Source organism: Herpailurus yagouaroundi, unplaced genomic scaffold (genome assembly GCF_014898765.1).
Source record: "Herpailurus yagouaroundi ecotype Mexico unplaced genomic scaffold, PumYag 196, whole genome shotgun sequence".
NCBI lineage: Eukaryota > Metazoa > Chordata > Mammalia > Carnivora > Felidae > Herpailurus > Herpailurus yagouaroundi.
The window spans coordinates 1,926,272-1,937,809 of NW_024412427.1; the positions used below are offsets into that span (position 1 = coordinate 1,926,272).

At 52.6% G+C, this 11,538-nt stretch overlaps 1 protein-coding gene across 2 annotated transcripts; it reads right to left on the minus strand.

The window, feature by feature from the left end:
• Positions 1–354: 354 nt before the first annotated feature.
• WFDC2 (WAP four-disulfide core domain 2) lies at positions 355–6,816 on the minus strand. Of its 2 annotated transcripts, none has more exons than XM_040446930.1 (4): positions 6,500–6,816; positions 5,790–5,966; positions 2,847–2,999; positions 355–519 (listed from the first exon to the last, which is right to left on the minus strand). In XM_040446930.1, exons 1-3 carry the CDS (start codon positions 6,576–6,578, stop codon positions 2,848–2,850), a joined length of 408 nt encoding a protein of 135 aa, XP_040302864.1. In that variant the 5' UTR covers positions 6,579–6,816; the 3' UTR covers positions 355–519; position 2,847. The 2 variants fall into 2 exon arrangements, with proteins under 2 accessions (XP_040302864.1, XP_040302865.1); XM_040446931.1 differs by having other exon boundaries at positions 5,790–5,933; positions 6,500–6,667.
• Positions 6,817–11,538: the final 4,722 nt, after the last annotated feature.

Here is an 11,538-nt window from a genome sequence, read left to right on the forward strand (position 1 = left end):
CAAACAAGTCTCCCAGCCCTGGGTCCGGGGCACAGAGAAGTGTTGCAGGCCCCGGCAATGAATGGGAGTGACTTTGGAAGCATTCCATCCCATCTCTGAGCCTGTTCTCTCTTCCACGTCCCTCCCGCCGAAAGGACAACCACCAACCTCCCAAAGAAAACGCTATTATACGAGTAGTACACGAGCCAAGCCCTGAGTGTATGTTCACTGTCTCACAGTTGATCCCTCCCTGGACTTCATGCCAGGATGACCGGGTCGCCACCACCCCCTCCCCCACCCCACCCCACCCCCCATCAATCCAGAGTCAGGAGAGACAGGGACAGAAAGGTTAAGAATGGAGGCCATGGCCCTTCCCCCAGTGCTGGAAACGGTCACTTTATTGGTTGGAAAAGACAAAAGCTGTGCTCAGCTCTGGAGGGAGTGCAGAGGCCAGAAAGAGGGGAGCCCAGCTGGGCTGGAGCCAGGCAGGGCCGGGCAGAAACTTCCACTCCCCCACTCCTCGGGTGGTGGCGGCTAGAGCTGGAGGAAGAAAACCATAATAATACATCAACAGCAATACGCAAAATACTAGACAAGAAGACAGAGCTTAAATTCTGGACCAAAACCCCCCCGACTCCCCCCTTCCAACACACACGCACAGCAAAGCCTCACCTTCCTGAGGCCCTGGGGCTCTGCCTGCACTTCTCTGCAGGTCCTGGACTCACCTCTTCTGCTTCAGACCTGCCCGGGACATACCTGGGTAACCGTGGCCCAATTGACCGCTGGGGCCTTCCTGAGGGACAGCCATCATTTATCTCCCTCAAAGCCCTTCTGCCACCAGGAAGTTAGAATGTCTCCATTCCTTGGGTTAAGCTGGGATTCGCTGGTCAAGGAGATCTTATTGAACTCATTTTACGAGCAAAATAATTGCAGCCCCGGGAGGTAAAAAGGCTAGTGAAGTGAAATCCACACCCGGGTCTTCCTGGCCACCAAGTCCAGCCACCTACTGGCAGTCAGGGAGGCAGGAGATGACTGGCATCACTGGAGAGCTCTGGGCCCTTGGAGACCGTGGTTCCCTCCCAGGCACTGAAGGGACACCTTGAAATAGCACCCACAGGGCCTCGGGCACACCCTCCCCTCTCTGTAGCCTCAGTCCTCTCACCTGGGCAATACCGGGCCCCACCAGTGACCTGTCAATCCCCCGGGGTGAGGGCTTATCAAGGCTGCCCCACCATCAATACTGAGATGTCAACCAAAGGGCACTTCCAGGTTCTTGCTCCCCCTGCACCTCACCCCACACCCGACCTTCCAGTCGTCCCTGAGGACTGGCCAGGATCATCCCTCTGCACAGCCTGCTCCTTCCCACCACCACGCCACCTCCCACCCCATGAGGCTTTCTCCTCTGTTCCCCCAGCGCTCAACCCTTCCCTCAGTGCAGCACTGATGACAGGCTCTCCGAGTGTCCGTCCATCCGTCTGCCTCAGCCACGGGGCTGCAAGCCCTGTGACGAAGGGCAGTGGACACCTCCTGCCCCAGCACCTGGCACAGAGACCTGGTCACAGTGCCCGACGTCCCCAAGGGCCAACCAAACACGAGCTTGGGGTCTTGTATTTACTCCCTCACACTTACTCTAGGACTTGATATTGTTTTATTTTTAGTTGTTACTAGAGGAAGAGAGGCTCCATAATCCTTTCCTTACATGGGCAGAGCCACCAGAGGTGGCCAGATGTGGCCCCGGCCTGCTACAGAGCAAGTGCCCCTCACACTTCAAATATACATTTGATGTCTGCCGTGTGTGTCCTGAGAAGCCACGCTTTGGGCGAAACTAAGGATCAGCCTTTGGCCTCCCACTGGCCACATGCAAAGAGCCTCTCACCTCCCCACCTGCTCCTGACACTGTCCACTGTCCTCTCTCCCAGGGCACAGCTGCTCCCCCAACTGCTGACTTTCTAAGTGCATGCTAAGGCAACAGAGGAAATCTCTTTCCCTCACAGCCCAATTCATCAGCTGTCCCCTCTGCCTTCACATACGTCCCAAACATAGCCACCTGCCTCCCCTGGTCTATCACCTCCCAGCTGACTCCCGCAGGAGCCTCCTAGCTGGTCTCCTGCTTCTGCCACTGCCCCTCTACAGCCTATTCTCCACCCGGCAGTCGGAGCAATCATTTCCAAATCTGAGTCAGAGCACGTCCATTTCCACGGCGGCCACATCTCCGGGTCAAGACTAAAGTCCTGTAATGACCTATCAGGCCCCTAAGACATGCTCCACTTACCCCTGACCGACCTTCCTCTTCCTGTGCCCTCCTCGCTCTCACCCAGCCTCCTGGCTTTTCATGAAACACCAGGGATGCTCCTGCTTTTTGCACCTGCTGCCCCTTGCCTGTGACACTCCCCCCAGATATCCTCACGCTCCCTCCCTCAAGTTCTGGCCAGTCTTTGTTCAAGTGCTGCCTTCTGGGTGGGACCTTCCCTGAGCATTCCTGTGGGGGAAAAAAAAAAAAACAAAAAAAAACGGCAACCCCACTTCCTGCCCACCCTGCCCCACCCCTACTCCCCTTCTGTTTCTTTTTTCCTCCGGGGTACTTTTCTCCCTCGAACATTCTACAGAATCTACTTCCTTATTTATTTTTCTTTGTTGCCCATTAGCACATAAAACACGTCAGAGTTTTTGTCTGATTTGCTCACTCATGGGCTGCCCTCAATACCCAGAGCCGTGCACGGCACATGACAGACAACAGATACTTGCTGACTGGATGAAAGCAAGTAAATGGACAGACATGAACAGAGCTGTGTTCTCCAGGTCCTCCTTTTCAACCATCTTTACCCATAGGCTTCGGTGCACTTCCTTCCCCCCCCCCCCCCACCTACCTCAGAAGACGGGAGTGATGCAGGACATCTTCCCGCAACCATTGTAGCAGCATTTCAACAGGCCAGGACACTGGCTGTCCACCTTGCACTGGTCCTGGCAGAGGCCGAGCTGGGGGAAGTCAGTGTTCACGTGGGGGCAGGAACCTTGCTTTTCTGGGGAGAAAAAGGAGCAACGGGAAGTGGGCAGAGGGGATGCCGGGAGATGAACACCCCTCCCGGCACCCCCCCCCACCCCGCCCCCGTGTCACAAACAGTAAAGCTGCCCGCCTGTCTGAGTTGATCCCAGAGTCGCCTAGCAAGACCGTCTGCAGACCTCTCCTCCTCCTGCTCCCTCCACCCTCAATTTTCAAATCATAGGACGTGAGGTGGAGGCCCAGCTCTGCCTTTTCCTATCTCTGCGGCCTAACGTGGGAGCAGAAATGTCCCAGAGCCGCTGTGCCTTCGGGTGCTACGTGAAATCAGCGCTGCCCACATCATGGGGTTGTTGTGAAGCCATGGGGGCCGTGCACATGCACTCCTCACTGAGAACCAAACTGCTTTGCGACAGTGATGAGAATGAGCACTGCTGCGTTAGCACTTGCTTAGCTCCTACCGTGTGCCAGGCATTATTCTCTGCACTCGACATATATTAACCCCTCTAATCCTCACAATAATTCTACAAGAGGGAGAGGTACTGTTAATATTTCCTCAGGTTACAGATGAGGAAACTGAGGCACCAAGAGGTTAAGTAATTTGTCTATTACTCCACCCATGGAGGCAGGACTGGAAACCCAGGAATCGGGCTTCAGAGTCTGCGCACCAGACACCCTGCTGCTTCGTAAGCTGTGCACGTGTGACGGTTTGCACACCCACGGTCTCTTCACTCACTCCACGCCCCCCACCCCCCATATACTCTCCCATCCGTGGCTCACTCACAGACAACACCGCAGAGAAGTGCTGCTTACAGTGTTCTTGGTGTAGATCCATTACCTCCTCTAATCCTCACATCAAGTATTTCCTCTGTCGGGGCTGTTTCTAACCCTGCTCCTATCTCAGACCAGGAAAGTGAGGCACAGACAGGTGCCACCAACACCACACCGCTGGTAAGAAGCGAAACCAACACCTGAGCCCAGCCTGTCACCACCCATTTACACACACATACACACACACACACACACACACACACACACACACACTCACCCTATGCTCAACTTCCTGGGTCAAGGAGAAGGGAGCTGGGCTCAATTCCCAGAAGCCCCAGGAGCAAGCCCAGCCAAAAGTCAAACACAGGCACAGAAGTGGCTGATTAGCTGCGGAGGACAGGAGTGGCTGATTTCCTAGCACAAAGAAATCCATTCCCTTGCAAAGGGCAGGAGATCTGGATACTGGGCTTCTCTGGGACAAAAGGGAGTCGGGAAAGGGTTACCGACAAATTGTGCCACTATGTATAGAGTATCTACTCTCCACAAACACATCTTCAGTGTGTTATTTCATTTAGCCCTCATGTTAATCCTACAGGGTTTGGGATTATTATCCCCAGTTTGCCGAAGAGAAAGCAGAGGCTTGGAGAGGTAAAGCGACTTTCTCAGGATCACATGACTAGCAGATGGCAGAACTAAGATCCTAGTCGAGGAGGCCATCTGGCTCCGTCCCTCTTCCTGCCTCAGTCTGTCTATCTGAGACAAGGGACCAGAGAAGACGGCACCTAACAGTCAGGCACTCCTTCTGTCCCCAAGGACCTCTCTCGTCTATCTGTGTGTCTGCCTCGTGCTTCCTCTCTCTCAAGCTCCACCTCTCCTGCTTGTCCTCCTCTCTGTGCTCCAGGTTAGAGGCCTCCAGACCCAGGAGCTGCTGATGGGCAGCTGATCAGCCAGCTGATGGGCCAGTCGTCCCTCCACCTCTCCTCTTCCTTGCTCATAAATCTGAGGTCTCTAATTATAAACAGTCCCAGCCACTACTGGTATCTTGGGAGAAATAACAGAGCATGAAGATACAAGGGCTGTATCCTGGATAAAGACCAGTAATCACAATACCTGGGTACCCCAGGTCATATCCCTGCTTCTAGCCCTCGGTTTTCCCTCTGAGAAGTGAGAAGCTTGGATTCCACCTTGTCTAAGCCCATTCCCTGCTCTGATGACCGTCCCCATAGCCTGGTGGGAGGGTAAGCTCTAGCAAGGACCTTTTGTGGACCCCCCAGGTCTTCACATAATTCCCTCTCTCTCCTTACAGTGGAAGAGATTGTTTTAAAGAGGAGGAAGGGGGAAGGGGTGCTCTGGGAGGAGTCCCAGCTTCCTTCAAACCAGCCTTCCAAGAAGGGACAAAAGTTGAACTTCGCTATGACTCTTGCGGAGCTACGGAGTGACGGTGCGGCCTGGGCAAGAGCCTTTCTCTGACGCTCACAACCACATCTTTAAGATGGGCTCGGCGCTCCCCTAATTCTGTAAAGTGTCTTTCCGTCTGGACAGGGGAAGCCAGGGGAGTCTTGCCAGGCCAGGCGCTCCAAGTCCTTCCGCCAGAGCTGGGGGACGCCCCAGGGGAGGGACTCCGAGAGGCCTGAGCGCCCCAGGTGTTGGGACCCAGCCCACTCGCCTGCCCCGGGCTTCCCTGCGGCTCCAACCAGCCGCGGAGGAAACTGCGAACCGGGTGCCCTGACCTCCGGAAACACCTTCCAGCCTGTGCTTGCCCGGAAATCCGTCACGCACCGGGGAATGGAATCCGGCCAGGGGTGGGGGACCTCCCTTCCCCCGCTCCCCCGCTGCGCTTCAGCGCCGCCTTTGTGCCCCCCCCCCCCCCCCCCCGCCCGGGGCCCCGAGAGGGAGCGCACGGCGGATCGGGTTCCATCCGTCTCCACTCTGCAGGGGTCCCTGGGTGCGGCGGGAGCGTCCCCCTGCCCCGATCGCGGCGCTCTGCCTCCTCCAGCGCACGGCGCCCTTCCCCGCCCCGCACGGGGCGCCCCGGGGTTACCGTCGGGCAGGTGGCAGATGGTGCCGCAGCCGGCCTGGCAGCACTTGAGGTTGTCGGCGCATTGGGCGTCAGATTGGCACTCCTGCATACAGTTCAGGTCCGCCTGCAGCTGGGGGCACACGCCCGTTTTCTCCGCTTCTCTGCCTGGGAGGCCGACGGTCAGTGGGGCCAGGAGCCCTAGTCCCGGAAGACGCCCACCTGGGGCCCCAGATCGCCAGCTCCTAGGAATTAAGTCTCTGGCCCTAGGCGCCCCCCTTACAGCCTTCAGAGGGCCCCACCTCCAGGCCCGAGGTCCCCGACACTTGTGAGTACAGGGTTTACCTAACCCTTGTCCTCAGAGCCCTCAATCCTCGGGGGACACCCCCCCCCCGCACAGCTGAGCATCTAGAAGCTTCCGATGTGTCGGCAGAGGGTCCCCCCACCCGCCACTAAGTCTCCACCTTCGGCACAGAGCCTCTGCCCCAAATTTCAGTCTTCGTTGGTCTCCCCCACCTCCAGCACATTGGACCCCACACCTTCAGCTCCAAGGGTCACCACCTTCAGGCACCAGGGAATCCTCAAATTTTGGTCTTCACGGGTGTCCCCACTTCCGCCCCCAGGAATCCCCATTCCTCCAGCTCTCAGAGAGGCTACGTGCAGCTAGCCCCGGGCCTGTCCTGGCGCTCCGGGAGCGGCCCCTCTGGGCGCCGGGGTACCCCCGCCCGGCTCACCTGGGACAGGGGAGAGGCCGAGCAGCAGCAGGCCGAGGAGGAGGGGGACGGCGTGAAGGCCGGGGCGGCAGGCAGGCATGGTGCTGCGCCGGGCGGGGTGCAGATGTGAGCCGCCGCCCGGATGCGGGGATTTAACGACGCGCGCGGGGAGGAGTGGGGGAGGAGTGGGGCAGGGGTGGGGCGACGCCGGCGGGGGGGAGAGGGCTCAGCGGCCACCGGGGGCGGGCTGCCACCTCACTCCGTTTCACAATCCCCCAGGATCAGATGTCACTCTTGGCCCCGGTGGGAACCAGGAACCTGAGCAGCTTCCAGGCCTGGCGCAGCTAGAGACCAGCTGCGGCCAGACCCTTGTCGCGCTCCTCCCTTCCCTCCTACCCCCTGGGGCCTGAGCACCGGGCTGCGGTGGCGAGGGCCGGGCCCCTGACTCCTGAGTCTCCCTGTAATGCCCGGAGAGGGAAGGGCAGGGCCCACAGGAAAAAGCAGTAGAGCCTGGGGATTAAGTGGTTAGATTTGGGGCAGCTAGATCAGCGTGTTGAAGGGGTGAAGGGTTAGTGATGGAGGGCTAGTGTAGTGATACAGAGCACACGGTAGGGGCTACAGAAAAAGCAGTTGTTTTAAATAAATGAACCCATTTGGCACAGAAACTGAGGCCCATGAAGGTGAAACCCCTTTTAAGAGCCTCACACCATTTTGGACATGTTTCTTTCTCCCTCACCTTGTCTTGTCCTGTCTGTTCTTTTCTTTCTTTCTTTCTTTCTTTCTTTCTTTCTTTCTTTCTTTCTTTCTTTCTTTTCTCCCTCTCTTTTCCACACCAACATTCTGTCAGGGCTGTGTGCCAGGCTCAGTACTCATGGTCTCATGGAGTCTCATTCATCTTCCCAGCAAAGCTATGAATCGAGAATTACTATTATCATCAGCTGTATATGCCAGTCAGAGATTTCGACCTTTCCCTCAAGGTCCCATGCAAAGCTCTAGAGACAAGGTTCTGGACCCACATCTCCTTCCCTTCAAGCGCTTGTGTTTTTTCCCATTCCATCATAAATATTCACTAGGTGCCTACCACATGACACATATCGGGCAAGACAGTTGGTGCAGAGAAATGGAAGGAGCCATCTGGCGTTGACTGCGCGGTGGTGGGGTCTGGGTATGATTTCATCTTCATTATGTCCCAGCTGAGGAAACTTGAATGAATCACCTCCCTGTTCTGAGCTTCCACTCTGTCATCCACAAAGATGGCGACCGTATAAGAATTCAGGGAGAACATGAATGTAATGTTACTGCCATGGACCCGCTGTGTACTCACTGAGAGCTGGGTCCACTTGATTGACATAGGAACTCCAGCCTGGACACACAGCACATTGTAGATCAGCGAGTGTGAGAGCTCGATAAATGGTGTCTCCTGTAACCAACGAACCTGATAAGTATATACCCAAGCTTTAGAATCCAGGCTGGCAAAGGTTAGGGTTAGCCAGGGCATTAGACAAGACCCTTCCTGCACCAACAATCTGAGGCTCTGTAAGCCCCAGGAGGTCTTTGCTGCTGGAGGCTAGAGGGTATTTGGGGCACCGACCATTGGGATGACCGGTGAGTAGGGCTTTGGTGACATGAATATATCAGGCCACTGTCCCCACATATGGCTCCTGCTAAAAGAGGCCGAGAATGCCTCCCCCAACTTCCCATGCCCGTCCTGGGGTATAGACATGTGCCATGGTTGCAAGGGGCCAGGGCTGTTTACTGAGGTCGGAGAACAGTCAGCAGCAATGCGGCAGGAGCCAGGTGGGGGACAGCACTAGGCACACTCCTGAAACTCAGTCTAGGGCATACAAAAGGCTAAAAGCCTTTGGACCCAGTTGGCTACTGGGCTGTATTCAGCCTTGGGCACAGCTTCTTTCTTACACAGCTACCCAGGCAGGGAAACTGCCCAGCCATGCTCCTCCCCAGCCTTTACACCCCCCACCTCCCAACCCCGCCCCACCTTCCCTACTGGCTGGCTCCGGCTTCTTGCAGGAATGCCACTTAGTCTGAAGCTGAGGGGGTTGGGCAGGCCAGAAGATGGAGAAGAGTTTCCTCTGCCAATGGCCGACAGCATGAAAAGATGTTTCACTTTTGTGATCTTAGGCTCTGTGCTAAGAACATGCATATATATATTTCCCTTCTCCATAAAAGGTAATAAGGGCAGAGGCTTTAGAACCAATACATTTGGGTCTGAGTCAGGGATTGGCCACTTCCTGGTGTTAAATAACACGAGTTAAATGGAGTAAATTTTAAAGACCTAATTAGCTTTGCTAATTGATTCATGAATGGGGCAACATTCCATCCAGCAAGTAGAGGGGAGCTCCAAAGGGGGCTACAGAAAAGGAAAGGTTTTTAAAGGTAAAGAAGGAGCAGAAAAAAGGAAATCATTAACAAAGTATCTATTGTCTTGGGCAAGGGTCACCCTCCTAAGAGAAATAGAAGGGGTGAATGGGTCAGTTTCCTAGGGCTGAGCAGGAAATTCCCATGTTGACTAGTGAAAAGTTACATTTCTAGGGGGTTGAGACTGCAGTCAGGTTGGGTGTTAAGTCTTGGTTTACTGACTTGGGGCCTGAACCTAGGTGAAGCCACTTGGGGCCTGTGGTTTTCTTTTTAAAATCACTCCCTTTTGACCAGAATCTCAGCTTAACTGAGAGATGGGCTCAGAATTTAAGGCATTAGCTCTACTCTCGGCTACTCTGTAGTTCTTGCAGCTTCTGCTGATCCCTTGGGTGGTATCACAGGTCATGATGTTTTTGGTCAATCGCTATGATATTCACAGGTTATGACTTCAGGTTCACATGCTTTCAATTGGTCATCTTTGTTCCTTTTTTGACATTGCAGTCTCAGAGAGATCATTTACTTGGTGGTTAGTGGCTATGAACACACATTTAAAGCTTTTGAGAGAGTATGATTATGATTACTATAAACTGGATAATTCCCAATATTTGGTCTGCCCTTCGAAGCCGTGGTCCCCAAGACTCAAGCCAATCAAAATTAAATAAGTGAAAGAAAGACCCCACTGAAGGAATCGCTCTTTCAAGCCAAGTAGCTTACTCAGTGATCTTATGTAATTGAATTTCAACTTCCCCAGTAGTGTTAATCCAGGTATAGCAGGTGGTGTCGACCACAGCAGACATCCCCTGGTTCAGATAAAACATAATCAAGGGCTATTTTATTATCAAGAACAACTTTGGCCAGAGAGTCTAAGGGATCTTCATTGGGCAGCTGTTGCTTTAGCAGCAGATTTTGCAACAATTTCAAGAATTAATACATTCCTGATCACAGCCTCATTTATATTTATCCTTAACCAGGGAGGTAGGAACCTACCAAAAGGAGTGAGTCCTGAATCATGAAAGCCTCTTGGTAGGTCCTTATAACTCATGATGTAAATTTAGGGAATGTCTCATTTTGCTTATGAAACATTAGGAGCACAGTTAGATTTTCTGCTATCCTGAGATAAAAACTAGATACTAATCCCCTTAACAGTGACCTGGGAGATACAGATGAGGGCATTACTTTCCAGGCCAATGCCAGAGCAAAGGAAAGGAAAAGAAGGAGAAAGAGTGTCGCGTTTAATTAAAGTATGAAGTCGATCAGTCATCTTGGGAGGAAGTAGTCTACCTGGAAGTCAGTTACTTCTCTTCCTCTGCCAACCTGATTTGGAGATCTCCGGTGTCTGCACAGGATCAGGTGACAGGTGGAGCCTCATTTAGCTGTGTAATGTGGACTCAAGGGTCAATGCCTTCTAGTTTTGCAATAGTGTTAGTCATCAGGAACACTTGGTAGGGTCTTTTCCAACAGGGCTCGAGGGCTGTCTTCCTCTGATGACATTTCTAAAATACCCAGTTACCAGGCTTTAGAATGTGACCAGCAATTTCTTTTGCATTGGGATCTTTGAAGTCTCCCTTAACCTGTTGATGATAGGCTTGAGCATAAGACTTTAGAAGCTTACAGCAGCTGGGCATACTAGCATGAGACAAGGGATTGGCAGAAGGTTATACACTGATGAGATTCCAAGAAGTCTGCAAGATTTTCATTAAGGGTTGTATGATTTGTCCAATGAAGTAGGTGCTCCAATCACTGGAGATTATAGAAGGTATATCCCAAGTGGGAAACACATTTTTAACAGTTTTCTCCCTACACAGTGAGGGCATCAGCCTTGCAAGAGGGAAAAGTTTCAACCCATCCAGAAAACATACAAACAATGACAAAAAACGCATCGGTAACCCATACTTGGCAGCAGTTAAAAAGAAATCCAGCTGTAGGTATTCAAAGTGTCTGGAAGAAGGAGGTCTGAGGTCTCTGGAGACAAAGAGAGTTTTTCCAGGATTATGGACCCGACAAATCAGACATTGCTGGTAGACTATTTTTTGCTATATTATACAAGTCTCTGCACCAACGTCCATTCATAATTTGAGTCATCTTAAAGGGCCTCTGATGGGTGAAGGAATGCAAACACCAAAAAAAGAAGTTTGTCAGAAAGCTAGGAAGAACCAAGCAGTTGTCTGGGTTTTCCCATAGCCCTGTCTGCTTAATTTTACAGCCAGTTTCCCCACCTCAATTTCTCTGCTTGGGTTGCTGACTATTGCCATGTTACTAGGACATCAGGATGTCCAAAGGTCTGGCAATGAGGGACCATCATTATAGAAGTAGAATGGAGGTGCCACAATCTTACAAATACAACGTAAAGAAAACTTAGTGTCACTTCTTATTGGACAAAGCTCCCCAAGCAATTGAACACGACAAGTAAGCCTAATGAGTTTAGCAAATCTTTTGGAATGTTTGAGGTCGAAAAGACTTACGCAGACCACAAGTCTAAAAAAAAACAACCAAAACCAAAAAACACTGTCCTTTTAACAGAGAGAAAACCAAATTCTAATGTTGCACCAGCTTACTTTTGATATTAAAACTCAGCTCATTCCAAAAGAAATTGTGCAAAGGATACAAATAAGCAATTCACCAGTAAGTAATGTAAAAAAACACACAAAAAAACAAAAAAACCAACCAAACAAAACCCTCAAAAC